Source organism: Cygnus olor, chromosome 1, assembly GCF_009769625.2.
Source record: "Cygnus olor isolate bCygOlo1 chromosome 1, bCygOlo1.pri.v2, whole genome shotgun sequence".
Taxonomy (NCBI): Eukaryota; Metazoa; Chordata; class Aves; order Anseriformes; family Anatidae; genus Cygnus; species Cygnus olor.
In genome coordinates, this window is record NC_049169.1 from 56241560 (window position 1) to 56266562 (window position 25003).

General features: G+C 51.8%; 1 protein-coding gene across 3 annotated transcripts; it reads right to left on the reverse strand.

The window, feature by feature from the left end:
* Positions 1–3982: 3982 nt before the first annotated feature.
* Positions 3983–24974, reverse strand: TOM1 (target of myb1 membrane trafficking protein). 3 transcript variants are annotated; one of them, XM_040544922.1, is made up of 16 exons: positions 24836–24958; positions 17758–17842; positions 15955–16033; positions 15660–15809; positions 15420–15554; positions 14964–15110; positions 13829–13945; positions 13221–13354; positions 12524–12557; positions 11860–11968; positions 10728–10848; positions 8102–8177; positions 7596–7658; positions 5843–5902; positions 5462–5498; positions 3983–5368 (listed from the first exon to the last, which is right to left on the reverse strand). In XM_040544922.1, the coding sequence occupies exons 1-16, from the start codon at positions 24885–24887 to the stop codon at positions 5220–5222; spliced, it is 1548 nt and encodes a 515-aa protein (XP_040400856.1). In that variant the 5' UTR covers positions 24888–24958; the 3' UTR covers positions 3983–5219. The 3 variants fall into 3 exon arrangements, with proteins under 3 accessions (XP_040400856.1, XP_040400857.1, XP_040400858.1); XM_040544923.1 differs by lacking the exon at positions 7596–7658 and having other exon boundaries at positions 24836–24974; XM_040544924.1 differs by lacking the exons at positions 7596–7658; positions 8102–8177 and having other exon boundaries at positions 24836–24916.
* Between the last annotated feature and the right edge of the window lie 29 nt (positions 24975–25003).

Below are 25003 nucleotides of genomic sequence, written 5' to 3' on the forward strand. Positions count from 1 at the left end.
GGCCTGAAGCTGCCCTCCCGACATCCGGCCTCACGTGGCCCCCGCTGCGCCGTGACTCAGCAAAAACAGCCCCTCCGCCGCAGCCCGAAAGCATTACTCAGCGATAGAGTGGCCTGGTGTGACCCTGACTCAGCAGAACACCCATACCAGGGAAAGGGCGAGTCGGCATTTGTGGGGGCCCCCACCCTGGCTGCCCGGGGGTTTGGAGGCTGACCCAGGGCAAGGGGGATGCTGCAGCCCCTGGGACCAGGACAGATCCTGCTCCTTACGGGGGAAATCGAGGCACGGGTGGGGTGCGGGATGAGCGCCCCGCTTCACCTTTGCTGGTGTTTTTTTTTTAGAAAATACTGGGGGTAGGAAGGAGCTTATTGTAGAGGCTAGCCAAGGCACAGCCTGTGTCCTTGCTTCCTCCTCCCTTTTTCTTCATTCCGTACAAAAAAATCACCCCAGGGCAGGCAGGCAAGGCTGTTTACCAGCCCAAGCTGCTGTTTGCGAGAGATTTGGTTTATGAGCAGGAGGCTAGATGCTAATGGGGAGGAATGAGCCCCAGAGGGGTTGCCCAGGCGAGAAGGCAGCTGGTGCATATGCCTGTAATTATGGAGCAGGGAAGGCACCGAGCACACATTTGAGTCCCAGTTTCCTTCAAAGCCCTTTATTTAGGGGCAGGGTGTGTTCAGCTTCAGAGAGCCCCGTGCACTGCGGTGCTTAGGGAGCACGAGTACAAAGGAGCAAGAACATCCCTGTTTTGGGGAAAAGGGGGAATTTCCCATGGCCTTCCCAGTCACCAGAGGCAGAGAGCATCCTTGCCCTTGTGCACACAGTGTTTGGCGTGGCGAGCCCTCAGGACTATGGCCATGGCTCTTGAGCTAAATAATAATTAACAGCAACACCTGGGCAACGTGAGTGTGCTGCGGGATTCAAATTAAAGACTGAGCTGCCAGGTGTGGTCTGGCAGAGGTGAGAGGGACCAGAGGTGCTCAGCCTGGGGTGGGCTCCCCTGGTGCAGCTGGTGGTTGATGGGGAGAGCGATTGCACAAAAAGTGTCCTTGTGGGAGCCACAGGAAATCCGTATCCTTGCCTCACCCCTCCATCAAATCCACCTTGTGCCTCAGCAATGATTTTCTTTCTGCAGACTACAGCCCAAAATCAAGCACCTGGAGACTGGCACATGTGGCTTTTTGTTGGTTCAGGGAGTTACTCGTCCCCCCCAAGAAACTTCTGCTCCTGGGGCCGGATCCCTGCAGCAGGCAGCTGGAGTAGGGAGGGATGGTGAAACACTGCTGGAACCCACACTGCCGAAAACTTCCCTTACCCATAGTGCCAGATCCTGCCCCTCTCCCTGTTCCCAGCTCCGTGACCTCTCCCAACCCTGCCAGGAGGGGGAAGCGAGCCCACTGCTGCCACAGGCTGAGTCAGCTGCGGTTCCTGCACACACAAGGTTTTGCAAGGATGATGGCAGAGAGAAAAAGGAAGCTGTTTGCCTGCAAATGCATGCTCCTAAATCCCTTCTCCCTCACTCAGGTTTCACTGCCACTGCCACACCCCTCCTCTTTGTGACCACTGCCTTGCTCCCGAGTGTTGGGGCACCAATTTTTCCTCCTCTATTTTTGCACATTTTCCCATCCTTCTTCCCTTTTTGCATCTTTCCTCACTTCTTGCGCTTCCACTTGCTCGTACCCCTCTCCAGGTAAAAAGGAGCTCCCTACAGAGATGTTTTCCTTCCTCATAACCCCCCCTCTTTGCTGCCCACAGGGTCCCCACCACACATCGTCCCAGCATCTCCACCTGCCCTGAGCAGCAAGGGTGGATGAAATACAACCCATGAAGCAGCATCACGCTCGTCTGGGGGGCTGGTCCAGCCCAGCAGCATGCCCGGCACCCCTTCGGCTCACCTGGGGGGTTTGCTCCAGCTGAAAGCAGGGAGCATGGAGAGTCTGAGGTAGGATTTTCCCCTGTTGGGATGATCTAAAGATGCCCCATGCCTGTCAGTGTTCAAGAGGCATTTGGGTAATGCCCTCGAAAATATGCTTGAACTTTTGGTTACCTGAAGAGGTCAGGCTGTTGGACTTGACGGTCTTTGTACATCCCTTCCAACTGAACTATCTATCTTCTATCCTGTTCTGAAGAGAAATGGAAGTGGCCTTATTCTCATTTTGAAGGGAAAGGGGAATCTTTTTATCCCAAATAAGCTTTGAGGAAGTTTTGGCATGGTAGAGCAACATGAAAGTCCTGTGGGATGGCGAACAGCTTTCCCAGCGTACCAGCACGGAGAACTTCTGCTCCGTTGTGCGATGATGTTGTGGGAAATCAGGAGACTTATTTGTTAGCTGTTCTTTAAAAATAAATTTCATATACTATTTGGAGGTCCGTACTAGATGAAAGGGAAGCCTGTGGTTTTTTGCTGCTAGGAATGTGATGCTGGTATGCCAAGAACTGCACGGCCCTAACATCACGGACATTCTCATGAACTTTTAATACGTGCTTAACTTTCAGTGATATGGAGCAGATCTGATCCGGAGCAAGGAAGTTATGCCTTCCTTCCTTCAGCTTACACAGAAACAACCACCCAGGGTCATGCAAAAGACCCGTGCAGGCCAGGATCCCGTTCCCAGCATGGTTATTAACGGATGCTTCAGCACGGTGCAAGCGTCCGTGTTCCTGTTCGGGGCTGCCACCGGTGCGTCCGTGCCAGAAGGGCTGCAGTATAATACCTAGAATAAGGCAAAACTTGGGCTTGTTTGGTTTCCTGTGTGCACAGCCTGCTGAGCAGGTCACTGCAAAGCCATAGGGTTTCCTCTGCAGTTTGCAGAGCTCAGGCTGAGAGCGGGCAGGGGACGACAGCCATCTGGTGGGCAGGAACGAGCATTATTTTTGAGAACAGCAACGCTAGGAAAGAGTTTAGAAAAGGGGAAACATATTTCAAAGAATTCTTTATGATGCTGTCATTTTCGTTTTGCATAAAGCAGTCTTTGCCAATGCAAAACGCGTGATCTGTACTTGCACCTGACAGGTGTTTCTTCAAGTTTCTCCTCAAAAGGAACCTTGCAGAATTATTTAAGGTACTACTGGTATAATCTGTAACAAGTATGGAAATATTAATGTGGGCACGGAAAGATTTCCCTCCTTTCACCCCCGTTTTCTCTTGTTATTCAGTTGAAGAAAAGCCACAGATACCCTCCGGGACAAGTCTTTGCCTCAGTGGTGAGGAGGTGGGGAGGAGACACACTGGCCACAAGCGACACTCCGAATTTTCACCTGTTGGCCACCATCACGTCAAACCCAGTCAGCTTGGCAGCCACCAAGCCGCACTCCCACCTGTCCGCCCCCCGACAGAAATAGCAGTAAGCCAATTCCCCCGCGCTCCGGAGGGAGAAAACAGGGTGAGGGTGAAGGGTCCTCGCCCTGGGGTGGGCTCGGGGCATGCCAGGGGCAGCGAGGTGGATCCCGTGGATCATGAGGTGATCTTCCCCGTGCAGCTGAGCTCGGCTCTGGGCTTGCTGCAAGGACGACGGCAAAGGCCAGAAGCAGAGCTGTGCGGGTGAGGTCAACGTGGGAGTGCGCGGGAGCTGGAAGTGGTGATTTGTTTTTCCAAGCTCCCACCCAGTCGGACACTGGGAGGTGGCACAGGGACAGCTGAGGACACCAGGGAGCCCTTTCACAGCAACTGTTTCTTGCACGTCTTTAAGTGATTTATGGACTGTGAGGTGTATTTGGGTCTGGTCACGAGGCAGAGGGGGAAAGCAGAGGAGGTAGCTCGCCCTCTTGCTATTTTGAGATGGGCTGGAGCCACCTCCCCAGGAGACCATGCTAAAGCAGATAGCACCTGCCTTCGCTTGGCCCCCACGCCTTGCCTCCTCCCAGCACCACCCTGCCCTCATCTTCCTGCAGAGAGCAAATGTGGCCGCATGGTCGCACCCCTCTTCTCCCCCCCCAGGGTCTTCCCCTCCCCACGCTGGCAAAGACAGTACAGGCATTTCTTCAGTGGAGGCTCAAGAGTTTGCTCCTTTAATGTGCAATAAAAAAGGCAACTCTCCCACATTCAACAAGAAATCCCACGAGCAGGAGCCCCAGGCTCGGCACCCTCCTCCCTGGCCGCCCCGTAGGATTAGGCAGCGTGTGCGGTTTGCTCGGGAGGGTTTTGCTCCCCATGTGCAAAGGAGCTCCCGGCTGCTGCAAAGCTGCTTTTTGGTGTCGGATGAGTCTTGCTTCGCCTCTGCGCTCACCGGCTGAACAAGCTACCCCAGCAACGGCACATTCTCAGTGGTGTAACAGTGCCTAAAGCCTCCAGCTTTAGGGAGAACAGCTCTCTGCCCCCAGCACACGGGGAGTCGCTAGCACTGTCTGCTCAGAGGCTCCGAGATCCTCCCCACACCACAGCAGGACACGGTGGAAGGCATCAGCGGAAGCAGCAAGAGGGAGGCGGGATCGTATCAGGGAAAGAGGGGAGGAAAGGATAATAAGGGGAGAATTAAATTAACTGCAGAGAGTTTGCTGAAGGCACACCCCACCCCAGGGCAGACAGCCCCTTTGGCCCGCAGACTGGGTACCACTCGCAGCTTGAGCCCTGCGTGCAGCCAAGGGCTTTGGCAGCTGGCTGCCGTGCAACGGAAACGTGGGGGCTTGGGTAGGGCTCTGGATAAACTGATGGGGGAGAAGAGGAAGGGTTGTGAGTGGGAAGGTGTTGCATACCACAAGCACTTGTGCAAGAGACGCTAGAGCAAGAGGGCCCCGCTACCATTAGTGTTTTTGCTCTGCCACCTGTAATGTCACATACCCTTGCTGCTTTCCAGTCTAACAGTGGCAGGCAGCAGGCCGGGGACCCACTCTGTTGCGAGGGCTAGGAAAGAAGCAGGCAGGCACGATTTCAGCAGCAGGCTGCAGCCTCTCGTGTTTCCTGGGCAAGATCTCTGACTGCCTCCCTGGAGAGGAGGATGGGGAACTGCTTCTGCTTTGCCCACCTCGTACCAAAACCAAAAGCCCACACCTTCCACGTTCTCAAGCAGCTTTGAAAACCCCCTTCACAAGCCTATAGTGCGACATCCCTAAACACAACAATGGTTATCTGGAATCTGAAAGCAGCTTTAAAATAAAAACAACTCAAAGAGAAAACAGGAAGAGTGGAGGAAGGGGACAGAGTCCTTCCCCTGCTGGCCCCTGGTCAGAGGCGAGCGAAACAGCACACACAGCCTCTTGCTCCACAGCACACCAGTCAGTAGCATTCACAAGGCAAACATAGCATCATCTTCCTTCGCTTGCTTCCGATGATGGCTGGCAGCAGGAGGGGAGACAGACGTGCCTGCTGAAGAGCTGGACAAATTGGGGAGTCGGTCCGCAACTTTTGCTCGCTCTTCCAGAAACTTGTCAAACTCTGGGACAAGAGCAGAGCGTCAGCAAGGAGAGAGGTTTGTGGAAAAGCCAACGTGCTGCCAGCTGCAGAAGGGGGTTGGCTGGTGACTCTTACCTTCACTGGTGACACCTTTTGCATCCTCGGACTCCCCCTAGGGAAGAAGAAGGGCAAGGTTAGAGGTGAGGTAGGCAAAAGTACCTCCACAGGTGTGATTCTCTGTCTGCATGGAGGGAAATAAGATAGTGCTTCCCCTCTTCAGCAGTACAGACATGTTTAAGTGGTCCTGAGCCCCAGCTCATTAGCTGTGCCTCCCAGAAGGCTTTTTATACTGATAAGTATCCCAGGCCCTGTGCCCTTGACTTTTCCTCCCCTGCTCCCTCCAAGCAGCCTGTGCCACACATTAGCAGTGCCGGTGCTGTTGTGACTGCCTAAGATCCAACCCCACAGACAGCTCTGACAGGACTGCTGCCTCCACGAAAGCAGCCCCTCACTTACCACGTCAGTGGAGAGCCACTTTTCGATGTCTTCCATGAAATTGGCTGGGGGAATCGGCACCTGGGACAGAAGGAAAAAGAGGAATGAGGCCAAGAGAAGCGAGGATGTTCTTAAAACCCACTCTGCAAAAGGAAAGCCCAACTCAAAATCTAACCCTCTTGCCCCACCGTTCTGTCAGTTCAGGCCCTTCCAAAGGTGACTTGCAGCTGCAAAGCTCTCCCAGCTACCCATGGCTCACCTGCTTCCTCTGCCCCATACACACCCAGGCACGCATAGCTTCCAGGATGCATGCCATTAAAAGCATCTGGGGTTTGGTACTTGGCTTTGTGGTATTAGTACAGGATGAGGCTTTCCATTCCGGTAAGAACCCACTAGGTGGAAGCTGGTTGCTTGTGTTAGGCAGCCAGAGAACAAGAGACTTGCTTTTCTCCACACCGCCTCCCTTCCACGAAACAGTGATGGTCTGATATCAGCTTTGATATCAGTGATTTGATATCAGCACTGTGGTGCTGAAGATAATGAATGTGCCAGGACTGGTACCACACTGAGGGGAAAAGGCACCTGGCAAGAACTGATTCCCTGGTAAGATCACGAAGCACAGCAGAATCTGGCATCACACCAAACTATAGAAATGGATCCATCAAAGACAAAGTCCTCCGCAGTTAAATTAAGTTTGACTTCCAGTAGGGAAGAAGCTAGCACAGAAGACTTTACATCCCTGGATAATTTAAGCAGCAGAGACAACTTTCTAATGGACAGAGATATCCTTGAAGGAAGCCAAGACCAATTCAAAACCCCGGATCCTTTTCTCCAGTCACAAGCTCCTGAACAAAGCTAAGCAAAGCTGAGCCCTTGCTAGAGGCTTCACAAGCAGCAGTGCCAGAGGGTATCTGTAGGAACTTTTTAATAGTCTCCTGGTACCTATAGCTCTCAGAAAACAGTGAGACCAAGAAGAAGAGCAACCCCTTCTCACCAAGGACAGGCAGACTTCCCCAAACCAGGTAGTATGTTCAGAGAGTTACCACAGCTGGCAGAGGGGTGAGCAGGGATGGAAGAGGATGCGTAATATTGAGGAAGTTTCAAAGCAACGTGGCTTTGTCTACCCAGAGAGGAACTCTTTGGAGTAGAAGTGCGTTCAAGCCAGCTGGACAGCTTGTGGGGAAACTTCCGAGAGCAGACATCAGCCTGGGCAGTGTCCAGTTTAGGAAGGCAGGCTAGCAAACTTCAGACCTGGCTGTGTCAAAACCTCAGCATGCCTGAAGTGGTGCAATGCAGGAATTCCTGCTGCCGAAAGACAAAATTCAACAGCTCGGAGGCTTGAACTCTTTAGCTACAAGAGAAGTCCTCCAACAGGATAAAAGCCAAAATAAGTTTTATTCCAAATGGGGCAGCTCATGCTGGGCAGGAGAGGCTGCAGAGGGAATGAATGGCGGCAGACTTCCCTTTATTACCCTCGTTAGTGCCCTTGCTCCTGGGACACCCAGCCCGTAACAGGGCATCCCTCAGCTCAAAGAGCAGCACATGCTCTTTTGGCCTCCAAGCTCCTGGGATTTTTCCCTACAATTATGTATGCTTGAGGGAAGACTGACACTCCGCCTGCTTCCTTCCCAACCCTGGTCTCCAGGGCAGGGCTGTGCCATGTCAGTTTGCAGTCTCCTGATGTCTGCTGTGCATCCTCATGTGCCGTGCCAGTGGCACCTCTAGTTCAGCAGCCCCAGCCTCCTTTCTCCCTGCTGGCGCCCCACAGTCTCACCATTCCTTGCCGCACCATCCAGTTAGTCAGCTGGGCTCCATCACTGGAGGCACCAAACTCCCCCTGGTCGAGAGAGAGTCTGCACTGAACACTGCTCTTGCTGAGGGTGGGGGAGAGGGGAGGCAGTGGGTTTAGGGTGGCGGAAAGAACACGCTGTTACTGGTGGCCCACGTCTCTGATTGCAGAGAGGAGGCAAACGGACTTGGAGACCTGCTGAAGTGGAATAAAACATATATTTCCAAGTGGAAATTTCCTTGCAGATGTAAGGAGGCTATCCTGTTACCGACTGAGTCAAGTCCGGACTTTCCACAGTTCCCCACCTCCGGGGTTTAAAACATGAGGTAGAGAGCCCAGGGGGTGAATGCAGGTTGGTGGAGGTGAGGAGTTATCATCAGTCATGTTAAATGCTTGACTTTTTTCCAAACAGACTGCACATTTATTGCGTTGCTGAGCAAGGAGGACACAACCACTCCTGGGGATGTACTAAAGGCTCTGCGGCCACTTACTGCTCCCGTGTTCTGCTGTCGGGCGTCCAGGGCACCAGCGAGTCCTTTGGAGGCTTGGGGATCTTCGTACTTTACCCTGAAAGCACAAAGTTAGATGATAGACAGGTTGATAAAAAGCCTGAGAGTGGAGAGCAGGAACTCCTAAATATATACTCAGGGTTGCTGACTACATAACATTTCATCTCTTGTCACTCTGCTACCAAGAGCTTCTAGAAAGGTATGCAAAAAAACCCTACTAAAGACGAATGTGGCCCACACAAAACAAAACAAACTGCTCACTGCAACATCACTGTGGGATACCAGAGGATAGCCCAGGCATACAACAAGAAGATGACAAGGCTTCGTCTGAAAACAACCATCCAACAGACTAAAACACAGTCTTACAGAGCTAGGTGCATTGAACATGCCACTCATCTTCTCTGGGGTTAACTATGGAACAGAGGTGACTAACACAGACTGACCAGCAGGTTACAGTTGCTACAGAAAAGATTTGAGCAAGGAAGCCCCTGTGTACCCATATACCTTCACAGGCACAGCTCAAAACCACATCTTTAACCAAGACCACTCAAGAACTGATGGTGGCAAAGACTCACAGACTTATGCCACGTAGGAGGTTAGGCTGGATGATCAGAATATCCTGGTGTTGCTTCAGGGTCTCCAAATGCCTCGTTACAGCAACTTCTTTCCACACACAGACATGTCCCACCCCGCATCTCCCTTATTCCATTCATTTCTGTGTCCCCGCTAAGCAGCTACCACACACACTAATGCCACACGTCACCATCTGATCCATGCAGGCTGGAACAAAAAGTCCATCCAAGCCGGGAGAACGAAGCCTATCCCAGAAGCTCTCTGCAGGTCTGCCCTCCAGCTGCTCCCAGGCCCCTCCTTGCAGCTGTAGCAGACCATCACGTGGATCCGTTCTTGTTGAGGGCCAGGGGCTTGGGCCAGCGACGCTCAAACTTCTCGAAAAAGTGCTCATCAGTGAAGGGGCCGCTGTGGACGATGGCATCAAGGATGAAGTACAACGCTGCTATCATGCCACTGATGAGGAAGAACGGCAGAAAAGGCTTGAGGTGTTTCAAGCACTGCTTCGCAGAGATGCTCATGAAGCACGGGGAGTCAGGAACAGACCCCAGCTGCAAGAACGTCTTGTCCGGGAGCAGCAGGGAAATGGCTCGGTTCGGAGGGAGGGAGACGCTGACAGCAGAGGCTGGTGAGTGAAATGGGAAACCTGAGCCAGTGAGAGAAGAGGCTACCTGGCACGGGTGCAAATGTGGGCAGATGGAAGGCAGAGAGGAATAAATAGAAGACGCCTCATTACAGCAAAGATCACAAGTCTCAGTGTGTTAAGGATTGCACCATGCCGGGGAGGATACGATTCCACCCCTGCCCAGCTCTCCCTCTGCCACCAGCACCGAGCACATACCAGAAGCTCAGATTTCAGCCCCAAACTGGAGGCTGTTGGCACCAGTGTTTCTGCCCTGGAATGCCTCTACCCTGAGGCAGCACACTCCACCGTGTGCTGCGAGCACCCTGCACGCAATCCTCTACCCAGGGGTTCCCAGCCCTGAGTGAAGTGGTTCAGAGCTGCAAGTGGTGGGAGTCACGTTCAGCAAACAGGCTGAGCCCAAAAGAGCTGCCTGTGTGTATAAGCACGGCTTCCCAACACGCTGACGTGCTCCTAGCCCAGCAGTGTGGTGAGGGAGGTGCAAGGCCAGCCAGGCTTGTGGAGACAGAGCAGGGTAATCGGCTTGAGGAGCTCAGTGTTTGGACATGATGACCAGGAATAAATCAAGCTGTGTGCTGCCCATGGATTGCTAGAAGCAGCCTGAGACAAGGGAATAAAAGGAGACATCCTGATGAGGTCTTAATTTGCCACTGTACAACTGCAGAGGAAGGCACTCCAGGAGTGGAAATAAAGAGCACAAGTCTTGGAGGGCTGGAGGGAGCCCTGTGCCTGTGGACGCTACTGCTTGGTAACCTGTGGAGAACAGCGGGTGATTCTGACAGGCGAAACAGATCCAGTGAGCCAGAAGGATCCTGTCTTGTTGGCTCCTCCCAGAACAAGGACTCAGGAATCCACTCTTTGCAGAAGAGCAAAGACCTCTTCAGTCCAGACGGGACAAGACCCAACTCTTACTGCTTTCCATAAGGAGGTCTCAAACATCAGTCCCATTTACCAACAGGGAAACTGAGGCACAGAGCAGTGCCTTGTCTTGCAAGCCACAGTGGATCGTGTTTTTCCTGCACTCCAGTTAAATAGTCTGTCCCCTAGGCTCCACCGATATTCAGTGATAACCAAGTTCAACACCTCCCCAGTCAGGGCACAGAGCAACTCCTGAGTTCACAGAGAGACAAGAAAACTCAGCCAGTCCCACTCCACACCTTCGTCTCCTGACACTGAGCATCCCAGCACACGCAGCCCCCCATGCAGCGGTCAGGGACATGTACACACAGAGACCACTTCCTTTTCCATGTGCCCAGGACACTGTGAAGGGGAGAGTGCATTTCTGTCACATCCGACTGCCTCCCAGGAACTGCTGCTAGCTGAATTCACAGCCCCCGTTCCCCTGCACGCTCCCCACTTACAAGAAGGCAAGAACAGAAGGGGTGCTACACTCACTCTCTGCGCTGCTCAGCCAGCGAGCTGCCCCGGGTCATGGCAAACATGTCGAACTCTTCTTCCAGCTTGCCGGAGGTGTTGAGGGAGTGCAGCCCTGCACTCACGCTGCTTGAGCCCAGGTCTGTGGGAGACAGAGGAGGGTGAGCAGGCAGGACGCAGCAGTGAATGGCGGGCCATGTGCTTGGAGTACTAAGTGGAACGCCAGCATCTGAGCAGGCTGAACTGCTCTAGGCCCACTCATCAATCCTGCCCCTCGGCAGCAGAACAGCGTATGCATGCGTTCAGTGTTGTGAGTGAAGTGACAGACTCAGTTTCTTCTTCACCTGCTCAGCAGGATATTTTTAGCTCAGTCTGGCAACAGCGGCATCGATTTACTGCGCTGATTCTGAAGGCCAGATGTTCCTTACCATTTAAGACAACACAGGGAATTGCTCCATAACCTGTGGAAGAGAATAACCTGTGCTTCTGGGCAAGCACCTCTGAGACAGACAAGTGGATTTTCATCACTTCAGTGTCACCTGAAAAACCCTGGCTTGAGAAATATCTCCACTGGCTTGTTTGTAAATACAGTCTTCCTGATTTTCTGTAGCTGCACCCAAGCTCTACTGAATGTGCTCAGAGCCAGTGAGAGAGCTTCAGGCACCACTGTGTAGGCTGTTGGTACGTCCTGAAGGCCATCAGGACATACCAGGCTTTTTGACAACCTGTCAAGACTTGGGTCCTGAGCCCAAGATGCTCATGGCTGCCTTTGCAGTACAGCTCAGCAGCTTTTTTCCTCCCGGACACCACAAAGCAAGAGGCAACTGCACTGCTGCTAGGGATAGGAGCGGGAGCATCCTTCTCCCTTTCCCTGCTGGAAAGCCCAGTCCTTAGCCACAGCCTAATGCTGAGGTCCTCCTTAAGTCATGTCCATCTCCTGCACAACCTGAGGTGTGGATGCTGAGACATATGCTTGTGTCCCTTGGCACATACATAGGTTTCTTCATGAGTTTATTAGTTGATGATATACCCTGTTTCTCTAGGTTACTTTATAAACATAGCTAATTCATTTTAGAAGGTGATTCAAGGGTATTAAAGGATTCTCAGAGCAGCACGGGAGAGGGACTGAGGGGAGTACTACATGGCAACATACTCATTCCAGCCAGCTGGGAGGAGAGGTTGTTGGTGACTTCAGGTTGTCTCGCTGCAGAGGGAGTACTGGGTCCCAGGTCAATCAAGCTGTTCTGTGCCTCAGTTGGTGCCTTTGGAGAAAAAATGGAAGATGGTGAAGAGTTTGTTATGTTTGGATACCTTGACCCCCTAGTTCTAGCTCATTAACACTGGAGAGGAAAGCCCTTCTGTACCCATCAAAAGATATCATCTTGGGAGAACGGGGGCAGTGATGGGAGAACTGGCTGGGAATAGTGTCCCAGGGCAGAACGCGCCTTGGCAGTCAGCCTCCCAGCTCTGCTGGATGTCCGTAGGTTGGGTGCTGCTCAGACAACAGGGCAGTGATGACACAGGGAGGTTCCTTTGGAAACTGGTCCCCTCAATGCTCAGCACCCAGAAAACACGTCTATTACTGGTCTGTCCTTATTCTTTGGGTGAGGGGAAGGGGCCCACTGCCAGGGAGGGAGAGGCTAGCACTGGGAACTGGACTGTCCTGCACACCAGTGTGGTCTGGTGCAGCTGAGCAGGAAGAACAAAGCCTACAGCTTTCACGTGGGGCAGACTGGATCCCTTTCCAACTCAGCAGGACACAGCAGGTGCTGCAGGATGCAAACTGAGCTGTACAGAAGGCAATAGCTCTGAGTTACCTTAACAGGCTGTCCTGTCCGAAGACGCTCAAACCTGCAAGAAAGATGACAGGACGTGACAGGATGAATTACAGTAGTGTGTGCTTGTTCACCCTCAACCCAACAGATTTCTCAGTAAGGCCTGGCATAGTTTGCCTCTTCCTACATACTTGGAAAGGGGGAGCATGGTTCAGGGCCCAATTCTCCCCCCTAGACAGAAGACACCACAATGGAGCCCACAGAGTTCATGTCTCCAAAGGTGTGGTTTGAGGAAGCTTCTTGTGATACTCCAAAGCTAATTCTAATCAAAATTGTTCAAACCTAGCTCTCCTTCAGACAGACTCAAGGGACCAAATTTTCCAGACTTCACTCTAGCAAAAGAGATGAGTTTGGTGAAATGGAGGACAAAAGAAGATGCAAATTCCACCTGGTTAAGTCCTTTCTGTGCCTGTCTGCCTCAGAGCTAGAAAACCGTCTCTTTCCACGCAGTTCCTTCCTTCTTCTGGTTTGGGTTTACATCCCACCAACAATACGGTATCTTAGAAGGGGCAGGAATAAGTCAGAAAGAGGTAAGAATTGGCTCTTTTTTCAAAGATGGGTGGTACAGGCTGACACCTTAAGCATTACATTCATGGGCAGATCAAAAGGGTGGAATAGAAGGCAACCAAAGGGCAGTCAACTCTCGGGGAAGAGCAGGGCAGAGAAGGGAGACAGGTACCTTTCATGGCGTAGAAACACGTTGTTGAGGTTGTCATTGATGAGGAGTAGCTCCTCGGTGAGCTGCTCATGGAGGACACGGGGAATCAGTTCCAACACACGCTGTTGCATGGCTCTGCATGTACGATTCAGCTCCTGCTCACAGCAAGGGAAAGTTACCACAAAGGTCAAACTAAGGCTGAGCACTCGCAGATTTGGAAGTGTGACTGGGACAGACAGACCCGAGAGCCTATGGGAGCCTATCAGCAAGTGTAGAGAGGGAACAGACACTGATATGAGATTTAAACTGAATATGAGCTTTACGGTTTTTGGTTTGCTCTCTCCTCACAACAATTGCATGCCCCTAGTTTAACATATCATTCAGAAATAAAGGCCCTCAGGGATTACAGGTCCTTATGTGAGACAACTCCAACCTCAACAGTGCAACTTCCCTTGGCCATTTAAACTCCACCTCCCCTGTGTCTCCCTTATCCCTTCACACCCCGATAAGTCCCACACTAAACTGTCCACTTCAGTTGTTCCCCATGCCTGTCATGTGTATGAAGTCATTCCTAAATTGAGCTCCATGTGCCAGCCCTCTGCCCACCAGCACTGCCTTCTGTTCCTTACTTGCAGCAGCTCCAGGTCGGAAGTCTCAGCCTGGGACGGCACCAACTCTGTCAGCATCTCCGACATGACCTTCACGTTCCCGTTCACCACTTCCAGCTCGCTGCGCAGCTTCCCGATCTGCAGAAGGGAGGGGAAGCGTAACAGCTCAGCCTAAAAGGCTAGGGGGATAGATAAGGTAGCTCTGAATGGCAGCACACAGCATGTGCGTGTTCACAGAGCCAGAGGGAACGGCCACTGGAGAACTCATTTGTCACTGCTTAGTTTGGCTCCTGGGAGCTCCCAGCAGAAGGAAGCCCCATTACTCACCATCAAATTCATTTGCTGGTAAAAGATGCCAGGCTCTCACCGGGGACCTCTGCCACTATGCCTAACCTCGAATTTCAACAGCCATCACAGGATGCTGTTAATTCAATCTTTCCCCAGCTAGCGGCTCCTGTGTGGCAGCCACTCAAATCGTTTCATTTCTGAAGCAGCAGAAGAGGGGAAAAAATGAATTTCCATTCAAAAGGTGAGGCTGGGCTAAGTGTGCAGTTGAAGCTTTTTCTCTCTGGTTTCAGAGGCTACTAATGAGCCCCTTGACAGCAGCTTCTAGCCTCTGTTCTGTGAGGGGACGCAACCTACCAACAGCTGGAGGATTAGTGCTGAAACTGCTGTCATATGAAGTCAGGGTGAGGAAGGAGAAAACAGGATGGGGAAACAACTGAGAAAGCCCTGGCCTTTGCAAGCCGCATAACTAGATAGGGTTGATTTACATAAAGTCAGCAGTGAGGCAAGATAAACAAAGACGATAAGGAGGCACGCACTGAGCAAGCTTACACTGCACTGCACTGCTCTGCAAAGACCTCGCTCAAAGCCTGTGTGTCTCAGTTCCCCTCTTCCCTGCAGCCAGAAGATCCTCCCTACACCTGCTGGCAGCCCTGTCTTAGGAAAGTAAAACCACTCTGTGTGGTATCCCAGCTCATCACTATGACCACAAAGGAGCTCTGGTGAGCCCTGGAGGGATGACGTTTTAGAACAACTCCTTAAGGACAGAGGCTGGGGAAGGACCAGGGCAGCAGTCCCAGGAGAGCATTTGTGAAACAGCCCCGAGGTGGAGGCACGGTCAGCAGCACCACAGGATCTGTGTCCAACTCACCTGCTCTGGTGTGGGTGTGATGGGCGCCTCGCTGGATGTCTCTCTCCCAGCGGGCAGGGTGACAGGTTGGAGGATGGACTCTATCTGCTGCGGGGAGTTGACCACAGGTGAGTTCTGTCCGGACTGAGAGTTGGAGTTGTACACAGTCTGTGGACAGAGGTGGGAAAAGTGGCAGAAAGAAGATGTTAGACACTCCCAGCTGACAGGGTAGTGCAATTATGAAAGAAACATTGACGTCAACTCCCCATCTGCTTTCAACAGCTCTTCCAGCTTCTCTGCCTTACCTCCCCCACATATCTTGCCCTGTAGCTGTAGCCACCATAGCCTTGCAAAGAGGCTTTTCTGCAGCTTCTCCCTCCTCATTTCCTCTAAATGCGCCCTAAAGCTGCTGCAGTGCCCTCAGAGCTCCAGAACAGTAGCAGCCCAGCTTCCTTCTCCTCAGCAATGCTCCCATACCCTCCGTGGTGTGTGGATGGGTGACAGCATGTCCAGATCGGTCATGGGGAACTCCAGGCCTTTCCGTCTAAGGTCTTCATAGACAGCCACGACACCAGTCAAGTCCGGTGAGCTGCGGAAAGCATCCGCCCAGGACTGGGGAAAAGGAGACAGTGCAGCCCATCGTCATTTGACAGTGCACAAACGCCTAAAGGCAAACACTCTCTGAACTGGTGCAGATGCTCGCTCTTCTTGGCTCACCTGGATGAGGGTCAGCACCTTGTCGTGCACTATGGCAGGTGGATTGTTCTTCGGCAGGATTGTTCTCACCAGGACGCTTTCCACAAAGTCCTGGCTGGCCACAAGGACATGGAAGCGATGGCCACAGTTTTTGACGCATGTCTCCAAGACCTTTGAAGGCAAAGAAGCATTAGCTACAGCCTTCCCTGCCTGCATGTGTTACCTTTGTTGCCTTTGGGTACCCATGTCTTTGCAGTCAAGGACTCAGCTTTACAGCAGGATATCACAGAGCTGAGAAAGAGACCTGATCACTCACCGTCAAAGCCAGCATAACTTCATGGAAATTCTTATTCCCTACAATTCTCTTCTTTATGGCTCGGAAGGCATCTTTGGGTCTGCAGGAGAAATCAGATGGAGAAAGATCATCAGAAGGTTGAGACTCACCTAGGGAGAAAGAGGCAAAGTAAAACAGCCACTGGCATCTAGAATCTCATACTCAGTGGTGACCATTCCCCCACCACGTTTTCAGTGTGGCCTGAAGCAATGACTGGTAAAGCAGCTTCTGCCTGTGGTACTACAACAGGAGCGGGGTCCTGCTGGTGAGTGCTGTTGCTGAAACTGGAGGCTTTTGTGTTATTGTCTGCAACAATCCAAGGTATATAGACAAAACAGAGGGGAGAGTAAATACAAAAATAGAAATGTGCTGTTTGGGGATAGAGCAAAATCCCTTAGCAGAGATGCCAAGAAAGGAACACAAAAAACTTGGCATGGGTTAGAAACAGGAAGAAGAGAGAGAGAGAGAGAGAGATGAAACAACTCCTGTTATGTTTAGAGAGAAGCTTGTTAAACAAAATCTCCCTGGAGGAAAGGGAAAGGAAGCTAAAAAGAAGCAGGGGAGATGCAGTGGCAAAATCTTGCATATACTGCAGGTAGACAAGAGAGAAGCAGCATAGCAGGGCCTCCTTAACCCCTCTCAGAGGGGAGAAATACTGTGGTCTAAGCCCACTGTGGTTCTGAGAGAGGGCATGAATGGACTAACATGCTCCAGCAGATCACGGGAAAAGAGACTGGGCTGGAAGAGCAGCAGTGCTGCAGAGCAAGAGTGAGATGGAAACACTGAGGTAATGAGGAGGGCAGGAATGGATCGGACCAGGGGGCAGCAAGGCTGCAATGGATGGGTATTAGCAGGAGAATGGGAGAGACCTCCACGCCAGGAGGGTACAGCTGTGTTAGCAGCAACCCAGAACTGAAATACTAAGTGGTGACAGCTCAGGACTGAGAACTGTTAGCAGAGACAGGCATATCTGCACCATGGGGATAGCAGGACTGGAAAACAAGGGGTGACAGATCTGTAACTAGAGACATTTGACTTTGTTAACATACAACTATGAAGCAGAAAATTGGGCTAGCTACTCCTCTATCAGCTTCACTGCGAGGTGGGACATGAGTGAAACCTACATCTTCTACTCTATGTATCACCTTCTTTTTTCTACATGCTGTTCTTGACATCTCCACTGTGAGAGGGAGCAGTCCCTCTTGAATTCACTGGCAAATCCCCAGGTACAGAGTTAACATGGCTGGCAGATTTCTGAACATCCCACCCCAGGGAGAGGGAGACAAGGGCTCTCCTACCCACTTTGCGCATTTCTTAGTGACTGTATATGGAAATAGCTGAGAACATAACCCCAGCAGGACTCGCACTGTCAGGGGACTGAATAGCAGCCTGAGATTTTCCTCTCTCCACAGTCACTGCTCTGGAGATTTCTACATTCCCAGAGGACAGAGGGGGATGTGAAGGAGGAATAAACCAAAGTAAAAGTATTGCAAATGTGCCTTTGGGAGATGGGAGACAGCCTGGCTTGGATCTAGGTTTCTCTGGGGATGCTGAAGGCCTGTTTGAATGGCTCCCTGTGCTCACAAAGATTACAGGGAGCCCTCTAACAGCTGCTCTTGACAGCTTTGCTGTGTCCCTAGATCTCCCAGCAGAGTCTCGTCTAAGGGACTGCTGGGCAGCCTCGCTTATTACCTCCACCACTGCATGCTACCACTGTAGCCTATAGTGTTACAGGGAGTGTGCTGGGACCTGCTGCTGGAGGAGAACCCTTGCCAGCTCCCTTACCCTTCTTCAGTCTCGTTAATGATGTCACAGATCTCCATGTTGAGAGCCCAGTCCTCGTTCCGCAGGGATCCATCGGTAGCTCTCTCTGGAAAACAGAAACCAAGACAGGACAATGCTAAGAGTGACCCTGGGACTCTCACGGCTGCTGTTCAGCAGTCACTGCACCCCAGAGCCCAGCCTCCTTCTCCCTGGCTTCCACCATCAAATGTAATCAGGTGAATCAGGCTGCAAAGTCTGAGCCACCAAGTGCTTCCCACTAGGTGTCACCACCACAAAGCACATCGCTGGCTGGTGTTGGGACAGGCAGTCGCTCAGCTTTGCCCACACCACGCATGCTACGAACTCACAGACATGCACTGCATGATCCCTTGTGTGTACACACAAAGTGGGAGGGCCTCAGCAGAAAATGCATGACTTCAGCTCCACAACTGGAGAAATGGAGGCTTATTTGCTTTGCTGCTGCACGGCCAGCAAAGGAAACCACGAGTTTGGCCTGCTCACACTGCCATGGATCGAATGTCAGCGGCGTTGCTTTTAGTTGCATCAGGTTAATGAAACAAATGAATCAGTCCCTTTGCGTACATACATAAAGTGCCTATCACCACATTGATATGGTGTTTCACATGGGTCACCTTGCTTTCACATGGGTTCTACAAAAATAAACAAGCAAACATAAACAACCGAAATGGGACCTTCTCTTGTTTAACATTTGCTTCTTTCCCCTGAACTTCTGGCCTCTAGGGAATATGAGCAGAAGAGGACTGCAGGCTGAAGTCGAAGCAATATTGTTTCAGCTTTGACTGTGTCCTCTTTAATTAGGAATTCCTCAGTCAGCCTTGATGTTATTCAAGGCAGAGACTTGGGCAACAAGCAGCTATTAGTAGAGAACACCAGTGCCTCCACCCTGTAATCAGCTGTCTCTTGGCCCCAGCCACATGGGCTGACTGATGCCTTTAGGGACACCACCGGCAGCTGGGGGGAAAGAGAACTCGCCAGTGGGGTGGGCAGGACCAGGCACTCTCCAGACCGCAGGGAAACACTGAGATATAGCAGAAGGCAAGCAGCGGGGAAAAGCCATCTTTCCAAGCTCTCCCATCCTATAAAATTCCTGACAGCAGTGGAACAAGACAAACAAAAGAAGCCAGACCAGTTCAGCACCTACCAGGTGCTCTTCTGGAGACCCAATGCCTCCATTTTCAAAACTGCTGTTCCCGCACAATCTGGAGCTGACCCTTGCTGCTGTGTGTCCTCTAGCCCTTCAGAGGGAACCTCCTCTGCAGAGCTGCCTCTTCCTGCTTCTGACCCAAATAGCCAACGATCCCTCTGTGGGACTGAAACGAAGTGCCCACTCATGCAGTGGTAATGGGATGGGGGCCAAAACATGGCAAAAAGATTTCTAACTCCCGCCTAGGTAAGCACATCCATCATGTTTTGTGATGTTATGTTTCTGAGGATCAGTCAGAAAGCTGTTCACAGCTCTCTGCAACACAGCCTCTCTTGTACACTTGTCCTTCCCACAGATTGCACACCACAGCATGAAGCGCCCTGTATGAATCTTATCATAATGCAGACGCCACCTTTTCTGTTGACTGCAAAACCTACTGATTACACTGTGATTAGGTTGATTACATTGTGGCCACAACCAGATGGAAGAGGGCAAACAAGGCAAGGAGAGTGGCAAGGAGAGTCTTCCACCTTTCTGTAGGTCTGGCTACCACTGTAATATCCTGAAGGCCTCTTGATTCAGGTGAACTTCTCTCACTTTGGTCATTCAGATGAACTTTCTGTCACTCACGCCACAGAGGAATCCTGGCCTCTGCAGATATAAGCTTCCTCATTGAAGCACATGAGGTAGCATCACATTGAGTGATGTGGTGAAGAATGTATTCAGGGTGGTCTACATGGACTACAGGGGTGACTGTCTGGTGTACCATACAATACACAGGGGAAATGTTTTCTGTCAGGGCAAACCTGGGATCAGAACTCTGATGGATTTGGTGCATGTGGTCACAAAGCCACACTTCGCTATCGCTCTCCTCTGGCATGCTGAGGGGCACCTCCTGCTCAGGATGCACCTCAGTTTAAACTCCAGCCTCCCCAAAAGTTCCTGTGTACTGTTTGTTGCCTCTGGCAACGAAACTCACAAATCAATTGCATGGTCTTTGCTCTACCGAAAGGAATTCCACATCCATCCTTCACACTCCTGAAGAAAAACACTGCACGTGGAAGGAAAAAACACAGCTTGGGAACACGGTTGAGCCTGCTGGGAAGCTCCAAGCTACAAAAGAAACCAGGGACGAAATTAAAACAGAATTTAACCTTCAAATCTTTACTGTTCAAAAACCTCCCCAACCCCTCTCATCCTCCTTTTTGCCCTATATGAGTGTGAACAGACTGCAAACACACTTCCCTGTGCTCGGTGCTACTCTGCAACCTGCTCCCCTGCCCTCTTTTTCCTTCCAAATGCGCTCCTCCTGCCAAGGCTGGGGAGCAGGTTTGCTTTCCAGAAAGGAATGCAAACAAACCGTGTGTGCTCCCTCACCTGGCCGGCCCGTACGGGAAAGTGGGGATTCCTCAGAGGTGACACACAGCCCCACAGCCACCCCACAGCGGTGCTGTGATCCCGCGACCGTCACCTCCCTTCTGACAGCGGTCGGTGAAAAGCTGCAGGAGAGCAGCTGCCGTAAATGCGACATGCAATCAGAAAATATGGAGGCAGAAGAGCAGAATTAGGGCATATGGAAAACAGGAACGTGACCACACGACATTTCCAAGGACAAAGCACTTGAATTTACCAGCAGAGATTAAGGCCTGGCCTATCTGGCCTTGGGAGGGCTGGAGTTAATGCCCTCTAAATCCTCCTTGCTTCTAAGCACTAAGGGACTGCCCAAGCCTAGTATATGTTGGAGTTTTCTCTGAAAATCCTGAACTTTACCCTTTTGCTAAAGCCTGCAGAAGGGAAGGAAACAAAGTCTACTCATTAGCAATGTGAAGGATCAGGACAGCGGGCCCTGTTTCACGAGCTGTAATTCACACACGAGCCGTCTGCTCCTCACGAAATCTGAGCCTGGGGACGCTGACAAGTCCCTAAAAACAGCGAGGACTGGAAGCAGGGAATGGCTGCCCGCCCAGCACTGCCTGGCAAGGCTTATCAGGCAGCTTCTGCGTGTGGCGAGCTTATCCCGACCTGCTGCAGGTTATGCCTGGCGGGGAGGTTATCGGCGGTGTATCAATGCTGTCTTCTTAAAAGCCTGACACCAGCTGGCTGTGGACCACGCAGAGTGCAAGAGGCCCTCCACGGGCCCGCCTCAAAGCCATGTTGTTTTGGCAGCCAGGCTGGCTTCCCGGGTGTGACAGCACCGGGGTTCATCTGCTTCCAGCGTGCTGCCTCGCTAATTGCTCACCTCAACCCAGAGCCGCTGAGGGCTGTGGTACAGGGTCAAAGCGAAGCAAAGCGATGGCTCTTTCTTCCCGGCATCTGATGCACTCCTGCTGACTGTAACTAAGTCATAAAAGCTATCTGTAGCCGTGAGATAAGAAACTATTCTGAACTCGGCATAACTGGTACACCGGAGCTGTACCTTGCTTTGTGTCATGGATGAAGTTCGTGGCGTTGTTCCTTTACAAGCCTCCTGCCTCTTCCCTCGTGGCAGGGAGAGCCCACTGCCGGGCTGGCAATCCCACCCAGCCATTACTGGGGGCGATACTAAGCAGGCTCCAGCTCCCTTTGTTCTCCTTCAAAGGTCTGAAGCATCCATAGCCAGCCAAGCAGTGTTCAGAAACCCTTCGCAGAATCATTCAGGTTGGAAAAGTCCTCTAAGATCCATGCTTTAACCTAGCACTGGCAAGTCCACCATTAAACCATGTCCTTAAGGTGTACAACTACACGATTTTTGAAGACCTCCAGGGATGGTGACTCAACCACTTCCCTTGGCAGCCTGCTCCAATACTTCTCAACCCGTTTGATGAAGAAATTTTTCCTTATGTCCAACCTAAACTTCCCCTGGTGCAACTTAAGGCCATATCCTCTGGCATGCTCCACTGCAGCTCGTCAGAGACCAGTGCCCTGCTCCAAGTCAGGCCCTTAACCAGGATGCCTTCAGCACTCCATCCCGCTGGCTTTAAATTCCTTGGCAAAGCATCAGGCACTTTCTCACCAATTTCAATAGGTGTTTGAGGGCACCTGCATTTTGTTGCACAAGACAGCAGAAAGTAATGCAACAGTCCTTTCTCCCAACCTCCCTTCAATTTGTAACAACGGATAGGCCCAATTCAGCATCCTGGCCCAAATCAGCATCTGGCACAGTTGCCTTGCTAAGCCTCATGCTTTCACTTTCCACAATGAAACTTTAGCTCCAGCTCAGGTGGGATTCCACCAGTCAGCCCTGCTGTACTTCTCCAAAGATGGAGGAGACAACTTGCTCACAGAAGGGTGCAGGGACATCCACAAGGTGGGACCCGAATGGCTGTGGGGATTTTTCTGGCAGACTGTGTTTTATCTGCTCCTCTCCCTCACCCATGAGCACAGGCATGTGCTTTCACCTGCTCCCTCTTTCCAGTCTCAGCTTTCCCTGGTTCTCATGCTTAGCTCACCCCCCAACAGCAAAATCTCCTCTCCATCTCTGTATTATACCTTCACTTCTCTCCCTTGCCGGCCTTCACTCACTGAAATAATCTCTCTCTGTCCCTTTCAGTACTGCTATAATTACTAGCTATTCTAGGCTTCAGGGTTCAGGAGAGAGCACTGGTGGTTTCCTCTCCATTCTCTCACTCCGCCTTGTTACTACTAGAGCACCTCCTTGAAGTTAGATTTTCCATTCTTTATTTAGCTCCATTTACCTAATTTCCGTTTTTCTTTTAGCTCCTAGATATAGGCCAAGTGGGTTACCCTTTCAAGGGTAAAATCCAAACTACAATGCTTCAGCACTCTGAAACTTTCTCCATTGGTCAGAAATACTTTATTTCAATTAAATAAGTCTGTATTCATCTTACTTAGGAAGAGACGTTATGGTCTGAAAATAAGGCAAAGGCAAATTCCATGACTATATGTCAAGATTGGGAGTAAGAAGGTGTAAACTTACTCCTCTGCAACTGACTCATAATCACTGAGATTATCTGAGTATCCATTTCCCTGACAGCAAAATACATGGGATTTACTACATTCTCATTAATGAAGGAATTTGAAAACATCACTGCAATGTGCCACAGAAGTCTTTTTTTATTTTTATTTTTTTATTCCATAGCCTTGATCTAAACCTGTTTTAGACTTTATAAGCTGTATCAGACACATATGACTTTGTCCAAGTAATTTACAATGATGTCATATCAGCTTTCTGCAGACAGCCTGCAGCAGCAGCACTGTGTAGGTTTGGTGACCAGACTCACAGGTTCACTATGCAGCTGCCACAGACCTACTAAACAACTTTAGTAAGTCATGTTCGCGTCTCAAATTAAATAGAGAAGATAGCATTTAACTGTATCCCCGGCATGTTAGGCAATGTTCAAAAGGAGAAAACATTCATATTTACAGCCACCAGCCCTTTTAAGTCCTCCACACCTCAGTTCCTTTCTCGTACGCTGGAAGTCCTCCACCCCATTGGACTCCAATGACCCCAATCAACGCCAATCATTAAGATTTCTCTACTATCACACCTCTGATACAGAGGACTCTAAACTCCTGTTTGACAACACTCTTGAAATACTTTCCTCCTCTTCTTTGCTGTTGGTTTGTTGCTTGAAAATCCCTTAAGAGAAGTAAAACCTAGCGAGGAAACCACTCACAATCTGACTACTATACCGATCAGAAGATCTGCAGGGCATGTAGTAACCCGCAACACCAAAAGATGACTTCAGTTTGCCTGTACCCAAACATAACAACGTATCTGATACGCTGGCTGGAGGAATCAAAGAGAGTCATTCTGGAAAGGGCCGGCGAATGCTTCTGCTGGAAAGTGTGATGAAACATGTGACTGTCATCTGGGGAGGCATTACAGATAGTTTAGAGCTTTTTCTTACTGCAAACCTTCCCTGGTATCGCTTTGGTCAGTGAGAGCCTCTGAAATAGGCAGCACTTAAAAAAAAGCATTTCCTAAAGCGGCTGCTGGCTGCTCCCTTCCCGCCCCATCTACAGCATGTTGTTCACCCATGCGAGCGCGATGAATCAGGGGCTTCATGGAGGAACAGAACAAAGGTCTACACAAGTGACGGAAAGCAAGAGCGGGCATTTGCATAAACGTACAAACGGCCATTATATGGGACGGAGACATTGAACAGGCAGCATCAAAAATATTACTGCAAGCGCAACCTGAAGGCATTTAAGATGATACAACATGGGAAGAGAAGATTCTTTATTGTAAGCATTTTAAGAACCGCATCTCTGTTTTGAGACCAGTGTAGCTGTTTGTGGTCTTATTCTTTCTCTCAGACCTCCGTGGTGGGAAGCTCAGGGCTGGCGGCCTCCCCTGGGGGTCACCGTGGGAGTAGGCACACAGCGCCCACCAGCCGTGCCACAAGATGGCCGCGCCAAGCCCTCCCAAGCCCCCTCCTCGGGTAGCCCCCAGGCCTGTAATGGCCGCCGCCCCGTCCCCCCGGGCAGGGCACGGGGTCTTCCCGCCCAGGTGCTGATAGGTCGTTGCGGCTGGAGCCCAGCCAATCAGCAGCCCCCCTCCCAGCGAAGACCCCCGGCGAGGTGCAGGCGGGAATGGCCCCGAGCCAATCAGGGAGCTCGGCGCCGCGGGGAGGGGGGCGTGGCTCGGACCCCCGCTCCCCGTCCCCTTTAAGCGAGGAAACTTCGCCTCGCCACCTCGAGACCCCTGCGCGCCGCGATTGGCCGCCGGCGGCGCCTCCTCGCGATGCGCGCTCTCTATTGGCCCAGAGCACCTGCCAGTCAGAGCGGAGCTCCCCTCTCATAGGCCGACACCCCGCGGGGGGGCGGGGGCGGCCGCTTCCCGGAGGAGAGGGGTCCTGCCGCGGGCGAGCGGGCTGCACACCCGGGGTGGGGTTGAGCGGGGGGGGGGAGGGCGCGCGGGCGCGGGAGCGCGCGCGGGGAGGCGCGGGGGCGCGCGCGCGCGGGTCTCACCGATGCGCTGCCCGACGGGGGAGCTGAAGGGGTTCCCCAGCAGAAAGTCCATCGCCGCCGCGGTCAGCTGACTGCGCCCGTCACGTGACCGCCGGGCCCCGCCGTGACGCCAGCGGCCGCCGCCCGGCCCGGCCCCGCCGAGCTCCCCCCCCCCCCCCCTCCCGTGTG